The sequence below is a fragment of the Erinaceus europaeus genome, chromosome 7 (genome assembly GCF_950295315.1).
Source record: "Erinaceus europaeus chromosome 7, mEriEur2.1, whole genome shotgun sequence".
Lineage (NCBI taxonomy): Eukaryota > Metazoa > Chordata > Mammalia > Eulipotyphla > Erinaceidae > Erinaceus > Erinaceus europaeus.
The window spans coordinates 72,770,895-72,788,603 of record NC_080168.1 but is presented as its reverse complement, the minus strand read 5'-3'; the positions used below and the strand labels follow the sequence as shown (position 1 = coordinate 72,788,603).

Here is a 17,709-nt window from a genome sequence, read left to right as displayed (position 1 = left end):
CGCATTGTACTGAGACCCAGCACTTGTTTTCATTTGTAATCCCTTTCTCTAAATAGATGAGATTGTCCAAAGAAAATGGAAAAGGGCATTTAAACAAGCTCCTTAAGAAAAAACTGTTGAAATTGGTCTTTCCTTGTTGAGATTTTTCTCTGCTAATGTAGTTCAGTATCTAAGAGGATCTAAGTCTCCACCAGGATTTAACAGCTGCGTTGAAAAATGGAGAAACCATGACCACGAAACTTTGAGGTCAGGAATAGTTATGATCTAAACATTAGCTGGTTTGTACTGGCAGTGGGGCTCTTGTCTAATGGCGCCTGTTGATTCCTCCGTGGAAGCTTGTGTGGAGACCCGGTCACATCTGATTTGACATTGGTCATGACAGGAAGCAGAATGGGAGAATGAATGGTGTTATCAGTGGAAACGAGTGTGTTGATAGCCTTCTTCCTTGAAACCCCAAGAGCTTTGAGGATCAACAAACTACTGTCTGTAAAACATCTTGGGGTCCTTGGCTTGCCAGATACTGGAAACTTAAGATGTAGAAGCACTTTTATAATGGAAACTTAAAATAATCTACAGTAATACCGGGGAGCACCATCTGTTTGGATGTATTCTGAACACAGAATAATCAGTCCCCAAACCCATCTGGAAGCTGAGAACTACAACCTACCAACCAATTTATAAGCCCCAAACTTGGGCGTGTCTCTTTAGCCTCTGCTCTGCTAGCTAATGACAGACAAAGGCAGACTCTTCTACACAGAACACTTTCCTGCCCACAAGAAAGCAAGGAAAGCAGGGAGGGAGAGAGGCCCAGGCCCTGCCTGTCTTTATCTCATTTGCCTAGAAAAGTAGAATATTTTTCTTTTCTTTTTCAGTTTTTATTTGATTATTTTAATGAAAGAGAGAGGAGAGAGAGACCAGAGCATTGCTCAGCTCTGGCTTATGGTGGTGGTGAAGACTGAACCTAGCAGGTCTGAGCCTCAGGCATAGAAGTCTTTTGCAGAAGCTTATGCTGTCTCCCAGCCTAAAATGTGCTTTTTCTGTCTTGGGAAAATAATTAAGTGAAGGAAAGGAAGACAGACAGAATCCCATGCTAATTGGGTCACTTCTGAAATGTTCTGATCATATGTAATGTTCTGCTCATTTGACTGCTGTTTGTTTCATAATTGGGCAGTTGTCAATAGGGTCAAATATTTATGTATGTCATCTCATACATGATCACCTGATTAATAAGACCATTAGTCATTAGTTAAAAGGCAAGTCTATAGCTCTCTCACCTCAGCTAAATAAGAGAAACTTACTTCTGACTTGGGGACCTTTGTGAGAGCCTATTGAATAGATCACTTCATCCATCCTGTCATAAAGCAGCTCATGGGCCATCACCTGGAGGGACTTTCTTTTTGAGGGCTTTCAGACCCTTTCTGACATGACCTCTGTCAAACCAGACTTGGAAGGGCCTCACAGGCTCTCAAGTCCATGCAGTCGCCACCCTAAGCATATGGCCCGAGGTATGCACTGAAGCAGGTGCTCTCCACAGGGGCCAGCTGCAAGCGCTGTGCAGCTCTGGGGTGTCAGGTTCATCTCTTCTCTCTTCACCACACTGGCAGCATACTGTATATACCCAACAGATTTCTTTTTTCAGCTGGGATTTGTCACCTCCTTAGGAAGCACATGTCATGAAACTTTTGACATGAATTGGTAAATTTCCTCCATGGATCTTCAGGGATCAGGTCGGTGGCACATGCAGTTGAGCATACATGCTGCCGTGAGCAAGGGATTGGGCTTGAGTCCCCAGTCCCAACCTGCAAGGGGGGAACTTTCATGAGCAGTGCTGAAGCTATCTATCCCTCCCCTTTCAATGTCTATCTTTTCAAATAAATAAATGCATCAGTAAAGCAACACTTGCAACCTTACAGGCATGAAGTATTCCCAAGGAGCCCCTAGTGAAGTCCTCCTCTGCCCATGCTCCTCCTACTGGGTGAAGGATCTGTGGGACCAAAGGTTCAGACCTCTGGCTCTGGATACCCCTTGCAGAGGATGAAGCCAGCTGCCTGCACTGCCAAGGGCTTTCACAGAACTCCAGGGACTTTGGAAGCCTGATTCTGAGTTTCTCAGTATTCTGTAATGACCATTCATCAGAGGCAGAGGGTGGACATTTTGGTTTTTTTTTCTTTTTTAGTATTTTATTTATAAAAATGGAAATATTAACAAGACCATCAGATGAGAGGGGTACAATTCCACATAATTATTACCACCAGAACTCCATATCCCATCCCCTCCCTTGACAGCTTTCCTATTCTTATCCCTCTGGGAGTATGGATCATTGTGGGGTGCAGAAGGTGGAAGGTCTGGCTTCTGTAATTGCTTCTCCGCTGAACATGGGCATTGGCAGGTCGATCCTGTCTCTCTTTCCCTAGTGAGGTAGCGCTCTGGGTGGGCATTTTATTAACCATTTGGTAGCTCATTGATAGCTCTATGATCTTAGACATCTCCAATTGGCCTTAATCTGAGTGCTTCCAGGGATACATTTGTCTCTGTCCATTCTATTCTCACTGCCATTGTTTTAATCTCAGAAGGACTAATCTCTAAAGTAGGCCCTCTGATTTGTCCTCGTCTGTAGGCCCACTGCCCCCACTGTCACCTCATCCATACCCTTCTCCTTGTCATTATGTACTTCTCTCTTTTTTGCCACCAGGATTATCATTGGGGCTTGGTGCCTTCACAGCTCCACCATCCCCTACAACCATTTCTTTCTTTTTGAAATTAAGAGACAAAAAAAAAGAGAGAGAGAGAGAGGGAGAAAGACACTCCTGCAGCACTGCCCCCATACTTCCTGAAGCTTCCCTGCTTCAGGTGGAGAATAGAGACTTGAACTTGGGTCCTTGCACATCATAACATATGCACTCTACCAGGCATACCCCCAACCAATCCATTTGTTCTGTCTGTTATGTCACAAACTTCCTCTCAAAGGTTCCCATTCATTCAAAGGCCATCTCTGTGGTGGCCCTGGGCAGCACCACACAGCACACTAGTATAGGCACTTCCTGAAACCCGCCTTACCAGCTTCCTGCTACTGCCTTTTACCACTCAGCTCTGGGTTTCTCCTCCACCCCAGCAGTGAGACCCTTGCCAAGATCTTCTGAACCCATACTGTCAGCATGTCTGAGACAGAGCTCATCTCTCTAAATAACCAGGCTGGCCTGCTTCCTTCCTATTTTTGCAAAAAAAAAAAAAAAAAAAAAAAAAAAAATCTGAACAGGAATGCATGTTCTTTTCAAGTAAGGTGGTCTCAGTTATAGTAGGGCTTGCTTTTAGTCATTTTGGTGAGACTGTTTATCACACAGTTGCTAGGATAAAAAATACAACCCCAGCTTCTAGACAAAAGTGCATACCTAAGAATGATCAGCATGGAGAAAGTAAACTTGTTACTACTGCTCTTGATTGCAGACTTTCTCAGAGCGTTTATGCCATAAACACACTAGGCAGCACAGAGCAGAAGTCCAGCATCTGTGGAGCCAGGCAGTCGCACACCTGGGAGAGCACACACATTATCATGCCCAGAGACTTGGGTTCAGGTCCCCGGCCTTTACATGCGCAGGGTGGGGGGAGCTTCATGAGGGGTGAAGCAATGCTGTAGGTGTCTATCTATCTCCCTCCCCTTCCCTCTGAATTTCTGTCTCTATCCAAAAAAAGAACAGAAAACTCTTAACTTGAGTAAGCTATCATCACCTCCACACAAGTGCACCCATTAAAAACAGGTAAGTCTGAAACATACACTACATTAACAGAGACTACCTCTGGGTTCTATTTTGTGTATTTGTTTGTTTACTTCCAGGATTATCACGGGGGCTCAGTGCCTGCACTACAAACACTGTGCTCCTGCAGGCTAATTTTCCCATTTTGTTACCCTTTTGTTTCCCATTATTATTATTATCATTGTCATTGCTATTTTTGTTGTTGGACAGGACAGAGAGAAATGGAGAGTGGAGGGGAAGACAGAGGGAGAGAAAGATAGACACCTGCAGACCTGCTTCACTACTTGTAAAGCGACTCCTCCCTGCAGGTGGGGAGCCAGGACTCAATCCGGGATCTTTTATGCCATGTGTGCTTAACCCACAGCGCACTACTGCCCGACTCCCTATTTTGTGTGTTTAAGACTATCTACAGTGAATACATTTTAAATTTGCATTAGATGAGTATATAGGTGTGGGTATATATGCATATATATGTAATGTTTTCATTGCTGTGTAATAAATGACCACCAATGTAGCATCTTAAATTAGAATTCTCACTTCTTTTTCCACTTATCACTTGGGCTTAGTGTGTGCATGACACCACCACTCCCAGCAGCTTTTTTTGTCCCCCTTCTGGATAGAGTGAGAGACAGAGAGGGAGGGAGAGAGAAAGGAAGGGAACGAAACTGCAGCACCATTCCACCACTTGTAAAGTTTCCCTCTTCACATGCTCCCACATGGTGGCCTGCGACTCAAACCCAAGTCCCATGCAGGTAAACCATCTGCTGGCCCCCACAATACCCATTTGAAGCTCAGCAATACCCGTATTTCCCAAGCCCATGAAGGTTGGGCCAGGCCACTGCTTAGCAACTTCTAGGGCTTAACTCAAGGTGACAGTCAGTCTGGGTTCCTGCCTGGTGGCTCTGAGAAAGACTCTGCTTCCAGGACTGTCCAAACTGTGAGCAGAGCTCAGCATCTGGCAGTTACAGAACAGTTACAGAACGTCTCAGCCAGGGCTGCCCTTGATGCCGCTCTTGGGGCCTTGCCCCACTGTGCCCCTCATCACAGCCACAGAAACATCTGTGAAAAGTGCTTCGCTTGCTAAGGCCCACCAAGATGATTCCCCTGTCGATAAACTCAGTAGCTTTCACTGCTTCTTTAGTATCTCTTGCCACATGACATTTATAGCACCACCCTGAGTGACCTCCCACCACACTCACTGTCCTGCCTACGTGAAGGGGAGAAGACTCTTCAGACAGTGCACATTGGCAGGGAAGAATCTTGGGGCCCCCTTGGAGTCCTGCTCAGAACAGCATGTAAGGCTGTGACAGCTTTAATTCACTTCTGAGAGTAAAGCATGGATTCACGGTAGCTGCTGGAGCCCTCATCATACTTTCTCCCTACTGTCCAAGAGCTGAGGACACACACACACACACACACACACACACACACACACACACACACTGGAGCCCTCACCATACTTTCTCCCTACTGTCCAAGAGCTGAGGACACACACACACACACACACATACACACACACAAAACCAGAATGCAAGAAGTTTGGAGTGAATTTTTGTGCATAAACACACGTCTATCCCTCCATACTTCTCTATGGCCACATGTTAAGCAGTTCTGAAAGTTGACAGGTGAAAGAAGGAGAAGCTTGGGCATGGGAGACAGCATAATGGTTATACAGAGGACTTTCATGCTTGAGGCTCCAGCGTCCCAGGTTCCATCCCCAGCACCACCAGAAGCCAAAGCTGAGCAGTGCTCTGGTCTCTCTCTTTGTGTTGTTCTCTCTGAATCTCTTTTTCCTCTCAGGAATATATATATATATATATATATATTAGGGAGGTAGAAGGTGGCAGTTAATCAGTGGACAGAGGGTTCAGGTCCGACTTTCTTGCCCACAGTATGACATCACTGGACATTCAGGAGATGGCTACAATATCAGTCTAGTTCCCATAAACAAGATTCCCAAGGACAACAAGCAGAGACTGGAGATTCTCAAGGTAAGCTGAATTGCTTCTGTGTTACAAAAACTTCTCTCATCACTGAAAAGATTTACTAAAAAAGTGTCAGATGCAGGAAAGAAAAACTTCTTGTTTCACAGACAGCCAAGCATTAAACAGAGAAAGCACCATTGTGTCTAAGATCCTTTTTCCCACATACAAAAATGTAGACTTGGTGCCTTATTTCTAGTATGTTATATAAGGATTTTATAGCCTGCCCCCCTACCATATTCTGTATAATTTTTCAACCCATATATATTTGAGTAAAAGGTAAAGAATGACCAACCTCTTACGGGCTTGGGAGATAGTATTGGTTATGCAAGATTTCCATGCCTGAGCCCCTAAATGATTCCTGAGTTCAATTCCTAGCACCACCACCCACCAGAGCTGAGCAGTGCTTGGTAAAAATGAACAGTAACAAAAAAAAAAAAAAAAAATCACAGCCTGTTGGACTATTTTAGAATATTCCCTAACTCAAGTCATTTGTCTTCTTTGCATACTTTCTAACAATAAATTCATTTTACATAAATCTACAATAGAAACACACACACCCTGATTTCAGAACAAACTCCTTCTGTCACTGTCTATGTAAATATAATTATTTCACATGTTAGGTTTTTCAAAAATGTATTAGGTGTCCTGTGTCACTCTCTACCCTATGGTTTGAAATCCAGCTCTAAATCTTCTTATACTATCTCACTTTCAGATCTCCAGCTGCCATTTAACGTAAGTGCCAAACAGCAAAGTTTGGAAACACTTCCTATTTCTAGCAAGAGTCTTTGCCACTTACAAATGTCACAGTGCACTGTTGACACTAAGATCCAGATCCAATAGAATTCAGAGGCTTGTTATCAGGGAGCTACTGCTGTCTGTGCATTTCTGACAGAGGGGCAGTGGGCACATCTGTCTGGAGCAGGCTCCTTACCCATGACCACTGTGTTCCCCTTATAACCCCAGACGATGCATGCCCACGCACAGTTCTGCATGAGTGGGGACCACACGTTAGAGGGGACCGAACATGCCATCAAGGACATCGTCAAGGAAGAGGCAGACGAGTACTTTGTGATTGTCCTAAGTGATGCAAACCTGTCACGATATGGCATCCACCCTACCAAGTTTGCCCAGATCCTAACGAGCAACCCACAAGTCAACGCTTTTGCCATTTTTATTGGCTCTTTGGGAGATCAAGCAACCAGGTGAGTATCTTCACAGAAGACAGCAAAGCACCAGGTCTGGAGATTCCCTGAGTTTACACTGGGAATACACACAGCATTACATGGACCTGAAATTTATCGCTATGAGAGGCAGTAGGAGAGATGGAAGGAGGCGGAAACCAGAGTCACTAGCAAATTTAGATGGGAAATAACTTTAATTTTTATTAATCTAGTGCTGAGCATTGAATCTGTACTCTCCAATATTCTAGGCAATCTACTCAACTACAGAGCAAATATTTTGTTTTGGTGGGGGGTTAAACCCAGACCCTCATACATGCTCTGTGATTGAGCTACCCCAGCCCAGTTTTTGCTTTATATTTAAGCCAGCAACACAATAGCAGTTTGTCCACTGGTAAGTGTATCGGAGTCCCAAACTCCTTTGTAATCAGTCTGTATTTAATTCATATTCAACATAGTAAAGATCTCCTATTTTCCTAACATAAGTTGTATATAATGGTCCAGGAGGTGGCACAGTGATGGAGCTTTGGACTCTCAAGCATGAGGTCCCGAGTTCGATCCCCAGCAGCACATGTGCCAGAGTGATGTCTGGTTCTTTCTCTCCCTATCTTCCTCATAAATAAATAAAATCTTAAGAAGAAGGAGAAAGAGAAGGAGAAGTATATATACACATACTTCACTTACAGCCATATACACAAACTTAAGTGTCATGTCCCTCCACATATATAGAGATCTTTCATCCAGTGTATGTTTACGTGGGTACTCACGCACACACATTCCTTCTTTCTGGAGAAACAATGCCAGTGAAACATCTGGGACCAGTGTCATGTCAAAGGATACGTATAAGATGATGCATGGACTATTCAGGAGAGAAATTTATGGTGGCTGAGCTGGAAGGAACTGGAAACATGACTTCATTGTGGCCTTTCTCTACTTGAAATATAAAATAGTATAAGGAGCAAAAAACCACTGAAAGCACACACACCCTTCTCTTATTCGACATTTTTTACCTGCCATAGCTTGTGGGATAAAGTCCCATCTTGACTAAGATATGGTTTAGTGTCCAAAGTGCTATCATCTTTCCCACTTTCTGTTCCCTTTGCCTTGCTGCAGGCTTGCAGAGTGAGGTGATGTATTGATCATAGGGTCCAGCATGTGTGCAATGAGTGGGTAGACTACTGGACTGCATTACATGTCCCTGAATGCTGCTCTAGTTCAAACTCTCCCGTTGAAAAGAACTTCATTACAGCTGACTGATGTAATGTCCCAGAATGCTGTGTGTCCCAGAAATGCCAATCATGCCTTTTCTCCTCACACTTTCTTCAGAACCTACCCAGTCTAATGTGAAGCAGGCTGCAAGCTCAAATACTGATCGAGCTGAAATAGCTGTTTCATCTTTGCAGTGAATAGATCCTGTTGGAATATTTAAGCAAGCACAATAATACCCTTGTGGTTTCCTGGGGAAATGGTCCAACATCCACTGGCAGGAGACACACTGCAGAATTAACTGATCTACTGGGCATGCCAAGTGTATGACACTGCACAGGACGGCTGAGTTTTATTACATGTTGTTCCAAAAACAAACATGGCTGGCAGTGTGCGCGAGGGCATACTTCTGGGCAGAACTTTCTTGCACTGTCATTAGCTCCAAAAAAAAAAAAAAAATGACCCTTGGTTCCAAACAAGAGGTTGGTGCTTCAGCCAGTTTTCACAAGCCTTTGTAAGAGCCACGCCTGCCATGAGGTAGCTGTTGTGTCAGTCAGATTGCAACTCCAGTTGCAGTGTGTGTTGGGGGTGAGAGCCTGGGAGAAAGGGAGCAGCTGGGTTTGACTGAGCAATGCTTCCCCCCCCAAAGCCTGTTTTCTAAGGCAAGGAAAGGACTCTGAGCTCCAGTGTGACGCCAGAACATCTGAGGGGTCCAAGTGAACCAGTCCCAGATTGGCCCCAAGGGCTATGTCATGTCTCAGAAAGAGAATATGCCAGGAAATAACAGTAGAAAAATAATTGGCTTTCCTTTTTTTTTTTCTTTTTTGCAAACTCACTGGTTTTCTTACCCAAAAGATTGACTGACTTTCCTGTCTCCCCCCTTTCTTTCTTTCTTTCTCTCTTTCTTTCTTTGTCTCTTCCTTTCGGTTCACTGCTTTCAAAGTGCCTCCCTTTGTTGCTCTTCCAAGTTTTGTGTTGCCTGGTTACAACCACTTAAGTCACCAAAAGGGCAAGGAATTAGGAAAACTTCATTTTTTTCCCTCCTCTTTCTCTTTTCCTTTTATTTTATTATTTTTTTTGGGGGGAGGAGAGTTGGGAGAGAGAGAGACAGAAGTTGAGAGGAAAGGGGGAGATAAAGAAAGACAAACACCTGCAGACCTGACCTGCTTCACCATTTGTGAAACTTCCCACCTGTAGGTGAAGACCAGGGGTTTGAACCTGGGTCCTTGCACATGATAATGTGTGCACTCGACCAGGTGTGCCACCACCCAGCCCTAAGATTTTTTCTTCTAAGAAGCACTCTGGATGCTTTGGTTGGCCAGGGCACCCCGACATGCATGGTCACCTCGTTTCCTTCCCTCCCTAACAGGCTACAGCAGACACTCCCTGCTGGCCGGTCTTTTGTTGCCATGGACACCAGGGACATCCCTCAGATCCTGCAGCAGATCTTCACCTCCACCATGCTGTCCACTGTGTAGCACACGCTCCTCAGCGACCTACCTACTCCAGCGGTCAGCGTGAGATAGGAGTGGCACGTCAGCTAGAGAAAAGAAGTCACAGCTCAAGGGAATGGCGGTGATGGCTTTTGACTGTGGCATTTCCCAGGTGTTCTCCTCTTCACTAGCTCAGAACTCAGAAAAATAGCCAGATGGAGGCTCTGGCATGGAAACCTATAGTCACCGATGGATTACAAATCCATGGAGGAAGTAAGTCAGCTTAATACAAGGCAGGTCAGCTTGCCTTGTACAAAAGACCAGGGTTAAAGGAAGGTGGCTGGAGAACCACAGTACTTAGGCTGTTTGCAGAAACTGGGGGCGCAGAGAATGCCTCCTTGCTTTTTGCCTTAATACTTCACCTGGTCACCAAAGATAACACAAGTGCCCCCATCAGAGAAGCCCCTGTATCATACATGGAAATCAAGCTACAAGCCTCTGTCAACCCACCCACCTGCTTCTGTACAATTCTGGCCTTCATTCTCTCTCCTTTGTTGCCCAGAAGATAATGCCTGTCTGTCGTATGCTTTACATTGGCTTGTTCTAGCCCTCTCCCCCCCCCCCCCCCCCCCCCCCCGCCAAGAGAATTGGATCAGGCCTGCTAATTTCGCGGGCCCGCTTGGCCCCGCCCCAGAAGAACCCCAGGAGAGGGTTCCTGAGTTCGAGAGTCCAAGAGTTCCTGAGTTCCTGAGTTCGAGAGTAAGAGAGAGTAACAGTGTGCCAGAGTTTCAGAGGGCTCTCAAGTACGAGAGTTCCAGAGTGCCAGAGTTCGAGAGTTTCAGAGTTACAGAGTAAGAGAGAGTTCCACAGTGGAAGAGTTTCAGAGGGTTCCCGAATACGAGAGTTCAGAGTTCCAGAGTAAGGGAGAGGGTTCCTGAGTTGGAGAGTGCCAGAGTTCCGGAGTTCCTGAGTTTGAGAGGAAGAGAGAGAGGGCCAGAGAGTTCCTGAGTTCGAGAGTTTCAGGGTTACAGAGTAAGAGAGAGTTCCAGTGTGCCAGAGTTTCAGAGGGTTCCCCAGTATGAGAGTTCCAGAGTTGGAGAGTTCCCGAGTTACAGAGTAAGGGAGAGTGCTTGCGCCACGGCAAAGAGACAGCAGAGTTCTGTTTGGTGATTAGCTTGGTTTAGTTTATGAATCGTTGTTCCTGAATAAAGAAATACAGCTTCCCTGCCCAGCCGTTGTCTCCGCGTCTCTGTTACCCGCCGTGAAGCAAGCCAGCTGGCCAGAGCCTACAAATTTTAACAACACCTGTCCAGGACTGAGCCCATTAAAAGTCCTTCTAACCACAATAGTTTGTGTTGAGGAGAGGTTACTTTTCTCAGCAATTTCGCTTTCTTGGCCAAGGACTCAAACCATCGTTGGATTGTGTTTGTGAGTTTTAAATGACCCTTTCAGTGATACAGAGGAAATGTCCTGTTTGCCATGCAGCCGCAGCCACAGCGGCAGAGTCAAGTGTGTGTCTTCTTGTTCTTGTGCCTTTAAAGCATCACACTACTCCACTCTGTCGTCTGAGATGTAATGCTAAAAACAACAGATGTTTCAAGGAGCAGAAGTACTTATTGAGAAAGAAAAAAAAAAAAAAAAAGACAGTATATATGAACTGAAAGACCATTAGGGGTTTCTTTAGTTGTGAACAACAACAACAAAATCTATTTTTTTCCAAGTCAGATTCTTTTTCCTTTCAGAATAAACCTTAAACCCATCCTCTCTTGAGCTGATCTTTCCTAATCAGTAGGCTCGGTGATTCTGTTTAAAAATCAGATGTTTAGTAAGAGTTAATTTCTCTCCAGCCATATAATAAAAACTTCCTCTTCGCTGTCAGAGGTGAAAGCATTCATTCAGTAGTCTTGTCTCCTAATTGATCCATAGAGAGTGGAGTTGCACAGGTCTATCTCAGTTCATTATAGGAAAGGAGAACAGAGGGGGTTAGATAGCACAGTTTATGGAAACAGACTCTCATGCCTGAGGCTCTGTCAAGTCCCAGGTTCAATTCCCCCCACCACCACCATAAGCCAGAGCTGAGCAGTACTCTGGTTAAAAAAATAATAGAAAAAAAAAAGTTAAAGGGAAAGGAGAACAGAGTCCACATTTGCCCCACTCCCTCCATCCACTGTCAGAGAAATAGAAGCAGTCACATTACCTTGTAGTCTTGCTCAGTGAGGTTGCATGGCTTTTTCTGGTTTGTCTGATAGTCAGACACGTGCTCTGTGTCTAGAATTATCCAAGTGATTCAGACAGTTTCAGCAAACACCTTTTTTTAATGTGTGCTGGTAGGGTGGACCCAGAGCCTTCTGCATGCTCCATACCCCTGGGCTGCCTCACCAGCCCAATTTTTCTTCCTCTTTTTAGCAACACACAGAACAATACAAAAGCACTGCTACTCTGCCTGATCGCTGCTACTGCTGCTGCTGCTGCTGCTGTCCATGGTGCCAGGAGTGGAACCCCAGGCCTCACACACACAGGGCATGTGCTTTGCTTGCTTAGCCACCTCTCTTTCAAAATGTAACTGCATTTGTTTTTTTGTTGCTACCGAAGTTATTACTGGGGCTCAGTGCCTGTGAAACAAATCCACTGCTTCTGGTAGCTTTTTTTTTTTTTTTTGAGAAAGAGAGACCTATAGCATTGCCTTACCACTTACAGAGCTTCCCCCCTGCACATGGGAGCCAGGGGCTTGAACACCTTGCACATGGTAGTGTTTGTGTGCTCGACCAGGTTCACCACCACCTGGCCCCTACATTCCTGACAATAACAGCAGCAACTAGTGTCAAATCATTGTCTACCAGGTACGTTGAGTGATCACACACTACTCTATTCAGTCCTCACTATGATGCATGTGACATGGCACAGATGGAGGTTTTTTAACCTCGCTTTATAGATTGTGACACCGAAAGCTTATTAGCTTCCCAAGGGCCCTTGTACTAGACTATAAACACTCTCCTTTTATAAAGAATCAAGCTTAGAGATGCATAAGAGAATGGTATTACTATATTATAATGATTGTGATTATTATCATTATTACTATTAATGGGGAGAGAGGAGGAGACATACCTGTAGCACTGCTTCACCACTCATGAAACTTCCCTCCTCCCTGCATATGGGAGCATAGGGCTTGAACCCAGGTCTTCAGCCATGTTGATGTGTGCACTTTACTGGGTGCGGCAGCTCTATCCCCAGGTGTCCTTTTTCCTGTAATCTGACCACATGTCACAGAGCTGGCTTCCTCCCCTGGACGTAGAAGCACTTGCACACACAAAGATATTCAGACGTGGGCGTGAGGACCAGGGGCGTGAACTCTTCTCAAGGGAACACTTCAAAACACTCCCTCCTTGGACAAGAACAAACTGAAAGAGTGCCCCTCAGAGTAGCAGCTGAGCTACTACTTCACCCAGTGGCCCCTTCACCCAGTGGTCCCCTGTCTGGGAGCCTGTGGAAACCAAGTTCAACAGTGATTCACAAAGAACACAGATCTTCCCAGGGTAACTATCTGTGTGAGCAGGACCCATTTCCTTCACATGGAAAGAATATTCTCAAATAATTTTAATTTCCCTTCTCAAACTGTGACCCAGAGTGTCACTGCAATTGCTATTTAAAAAGCAAGAACTTTAACTCCTGGCTCATTTTTACTTCTTTCAATACTGAAGAAGTACGTGTGTGCCCTGATGATAAAATGTTCTTAATCAGTGGCCACTCCACGCCATTCCCAGGCTTTATAATCAGTGCATTGTGTGCCTTGGGGGGCTTCCACTGAAAGGCTGGCCCCTGTCCTACTGAGAAGCCCCATTGTGCCCCCCAATCACCAGGAGGAGTGAATGGCATGAATGGTGGCAGTATGTGAGGCACAGTCCCCTGGACTCCTTTCTACCCAGTGAGGTGATGTCACCGCACATGGGGGCCAGGCCAGTGTGTGTGTGTGTGGGGGGGTGAGGGCTGGAGCAGGCCCACAAGAAGTGGATGGGGGGGTGCTGGCATCCCTCACATATCAGGCTGAGTGACCCCATTCTTCAGGCCACACCCTTTCCTGTGCACTGTCAGGGGACAGAGCCATCTTGCAGCCAGACTGTTCTCTAAACAAACCTGGGTCCTGAGGGCCAGTAGACTTCTAGAGGTTTCCGCAGAGCCATTGTCAGGGTTCCTCAGCCCTCCCTCCACCTGGCTCCTTCCTGTGCGTCAGACCAGCCTGAAGCAGCTCCCTCTGGGGACAGAGCAGTGTGGGAGAGACAAGGAGGGGGTAGAGGGAGCCATTTTTCACTTGTTTACTTGTTACTTGTGCATGGGCTAGGGAGATAGCGTAATGGTGATACAAAAAAAATTTCAGGCCTGAGGCACTAAAGGTCCCAAGTTCAGTCCCTCAGCACCACTAGAAGCCAGGGCTTAGCAGTGCTCTTGGAGAGGGAGAGAGATGGAGAGAAAGAGACCACATGTTCATTCATTCCCAGGTGATCTCTCCTACTTGAGTGACTGTACTCTACACTTTCTTCTCAGCCCACTCATGCATCCTCTGGAACTTGGTCAGGTGCAGGTAAACTCCAAGTTTCTAAAAACACCCATTTCAGACAAGGATTTCCAACATGGCTTCCTAGAGCCCACTTTCTAGGCAACCGCAACCTTAGATCCTGCATTCATTCTCACCTGTGGCCTTTCTTAACCTTAGTTCTGAGACTTAACAGGGGCAAAGATAAGGCCAAGGAATTCTATTGTTTTCTCTCGTGGGAGATAGAATTTACAGTCTTAGGAGAAAGAAAAAAGGAAGGGAGAAGGGGAGGGGAAGAGGAGAGTTGAGGAGGGGAGGGGAGAGGTGGAAAGGGAGGGGAGGTGAGGGAAGGAGAGGAGAGGAGAGGAGAGGAGAGGAGAGGAGAGGAGAGGAGAGGAGAGGAGAGGAGAGGAGAGGAGAGGAGAGTTTGAGATGCTGGTTGGCCATTACTACTAGTATAAACAACAGGCTAGTCATTCCTGGATCTCAGTTGCTTCATCTATGAATTCATTAGTTGATTCATTTGGGTAGAGGCAAACAGAGAGAGGGAAAACAACTGATGAAGGGTTAGGGTAGGATTCCCTTCTGGGGTTGACATGGTTTCATTTGAAAAAAATTTCAAGAGAGAAGTAACTGTCCCTAGCGTGTCTTACAAAAGCGGTATCTGATATTGCCTTTGCCTCTGCAGCCCCACATCTGTTTTTGTCCGTTAGGCAGGAAATCCTGGCACCTAACTCAAGTTCCTTAACAAAACTGGGCCGACAGAATCTGCATTCTTAATGCCATGTAAGTGCCAGGTTTGCACGGGAGGAACCTCTCCCCACCAGCTAGACATCTATTGCTGTGGGGCTGTCACCCACAAGGTTTCAGCTCACTCCCTCACTTTGTTCGCTGCTTCCCCTCTACACTGGGAATCAGAAGGGAAGGGAATTGGAAAAATACTGCATGCCCAGAACTGACCTTTGAGCTGAGGCTGAACAATGCACAATTATGTGTGGGGTTTTTATTATTATTATTATTGTTAGATCCTGTAAACAAAAATTTCCTCTGGAGGGAGAAAAATGCCCATGGAGCCCAGAGGATGACCAGACACTGAGACACGGTTCTGTCTGGGACTCACCTCCCAGTGGAGCACAGGCTGATGAGGAGCTTACATCAGGCCTCCTACAGAGTGGCCTTGAGGGATGTGGCCACTCAGAGCCCCGAAGAACATTATTTAGAAGCTCTGGATCCAGCAGGTGATGGGAATGGCATGTTACCTCCAGGTGTCCTGTGAAGGAGCCGCCTGTGCTAAGGAGTCTCAGCCCCGGGAATGGCCCCAGTCGGGCGGAGCAGCAGGTGCCTCAGCTCCCACACCCAGGGCTCCCCCTTTCACAGGCTCCTGTGAAAGCACTTGGAACTGCCCCACTCTTAGCCTGAAAGAACAGCGCTTGTCAACAAGCTCTGAGGTGGTAGGGGTGGGTGGGGTGAATGTCAGGGTTAATAAGCACCGCAGGCCACTGGGCCTGGAGCTGGGAGGGAGCTGGGATGTCTGTCTGAACACCCCAGAGGAAACTAAGTCTCCTCTGCTGGCCAGAGATGTCTGGAAATCAGAAGCCTGCCCAGGGAAAGCTGTCTGCTTGGGTTCCCAATGTCATACCTGATGCCCTATTAATGTAAAGTTGAAGAAAAATTTAGTGTTTACAAAGGTGGGGCCTTAATGTCCAACTTTCAGATGCAGTTAACATCTATGAACAAGTCCTGGTGCTGATGGAAGGAGACTGATCATTTCTGTACCCTGTTACAGGTTGATATCTATCACTTGGGGGACCTGCGAAATAGCTCACCCGGAGAGTGCACTGTTTTGCCATGTCTACAAGCCAGATTTGAGTTTGGCCCTCACTGCATTGGAGGAAGCTTCAGTGCTATGGACTCTTTCATTCTCCCCCTGCCTTTTTGTCTGTAAGGGGGGGTGGGTGGGAAATGATCCATTACTTGGAAAGGAACAGGAGATAGCTCACCTGGTAGAGCACACACCTTGTCATGTGTCCTCACCAAGTAGAAGCACCACACAAAGGTAGAGCTTTACAAGCCGTGAAGCAGTGCTATGGTGTCTCTCCTCCTCCTCTATCTCTCCCTTTCTGTGTCTCACCATATACATATCCTGGTAGAAGGGCTGGAATTGTGTATGCACAAGACCCCCAAGTTCTGTGAGCAAGGAAAATAAAAAAAGATCCATCATTGGGATTGGGTGATGGTGCACGCACTTGAGCTCACACATTACCATGCACAATTACCTGGGCTAGAAGGGGGTATAGCTCAGTGGTAGAGCATTTGACTGCACAATTACCTGGGTTCAAGCCCCCAGTTCCCACATTTAAGAGAGAAGCTTCACAAGCACTGAAACAGTGCTTCAGATCTCTCTCTCTTTCCCTGTCTCCCCCTTCCCTCTCCATTTCTTTCTGTCGCTATCAAATAAATAAATGCTTGTTTATTTTTAAATCTATCACTGAGCTACAGAAAAAAGGTGACCTGGAAAAGCCAACTGATCCTTCTTCACCTACAAATGATTCCCTGGTCCATATGAAATGCTTCTCTGGAGCCCCTGGTACTAAAAGGAGCACCCATGGACCTAAGGGAATCCCAGCTTTGACCTTGAGACTGGGCCTGGGGAGGTTGCTAAGATGTCCAGCTTCGTGGGTGGGTGCCCTGTGCAGACCATCAAAGAGGCAGGTGGGAGATGGTCCCCTGGGCTGGCTATTCTGCAGCTGACTAGAAGGGCTCTTTATCCGGGGGAGAACCCCCCCTTCAGAATAGCCCTTTTCCAAGCTGCTAGAGTATGCATGTCCTCACACTGCAGACCCTGGTACAAAGACCTGACATTCAATATGCAGCCCCCAGACTGAAGGGTCCTTTCTCCCTGACCTTTTGTGGGTCAGGGAGGACCAGGAAGGCTCCCTGCAGAGGTGGGGGACTGGGCAGCTCCGCTAGGCCCCTGAAAGCGGACATTCAGCCACTTGGCAGTGGCGCAGTGGCAGGCAGCTGGCCTGGCTCTCTGCCCATGGAACACAAACAGCCGGACGCTTTCCACTATCACATCCTGCAGGATTCCTTCCTCTGCAGTTCTGCTCCTTGGCCAGCTGAGACGAGACGAGTGTCCTCACACACAGGGCCAGGGTGGGGGGCGGAGAGTGATGTGGCATCACCACTCGGAGGACAGGGCCTGAGGCACATCTAGGGGTGACATTCTTGGAGTCTGTAGGTCCTCAAGGACCTGGGTTTGAGCCCCCAGCCAGCATATGGGAGCATCTACATGGGAGAAACTTCACAAGTGGTCAGTGCTGTGGTCTCTCCTCTGTCTCTTTCTCTTGTCTTTTATCTCTATTTACAAAGATTTTCCATTTATTACATGAGAGACGAGACAAAGTACCACTCTGGCACATGCAGTGCCTGGGATTGAACTGGGAACCTCAGGCATGCAAGTCTGATGCTCCCCAAGGTGAAGCATCTCCCCAGCCACTCTCACCCTCTAAAAAAATAGAACAGACACAAGGATCCTGGTTTGACCCTTCAGCTCCCACCTGGAGAGGAGTTGCTTCACAAGCTGTGAAATAGGTCTGCAGGTGTCTTGTCTTTCTTTCCTCTCCT

At 46.5% G+C, this 17,709-nt stretch overlaps 1 protein-coding gene across 3 annotated transcripts in view; it reads left to right on the top strand.

Moving 5' to 3' along the window:
* The window catches only part of VWA8 (von Willebrand factor A domain containing 8), a 408,658-nt gene extending 398,697 nt beyond the window's left edge, over positions 1-9,961 (top strand). For all 3 annotated transcript variants that reach the window (XM_060194755.1, XM_060194752.1, XM_060194753.1), the window contains 3 exons: positions 5,645-5,743; positions 6,701-6,939; positions 9,491-9,961. In XM_060194755.1, the coding sequence (XP_060050738.1) occupies positions 5,645-5,743; positions 6,701-6,939; positions 9,491-9,599 (447 nt within the window). In that variant the 3' untranslated portion in view covers positions 9,600-9,961. The remainder of the gene's footprint in view (positions 1-5,644; positions 5,744-6,700; positions 6,940-9,490) is intronic.
* The last annotated feature ends 7,748 nt before the right edge of the window (positions 9,962-17,709 follow it).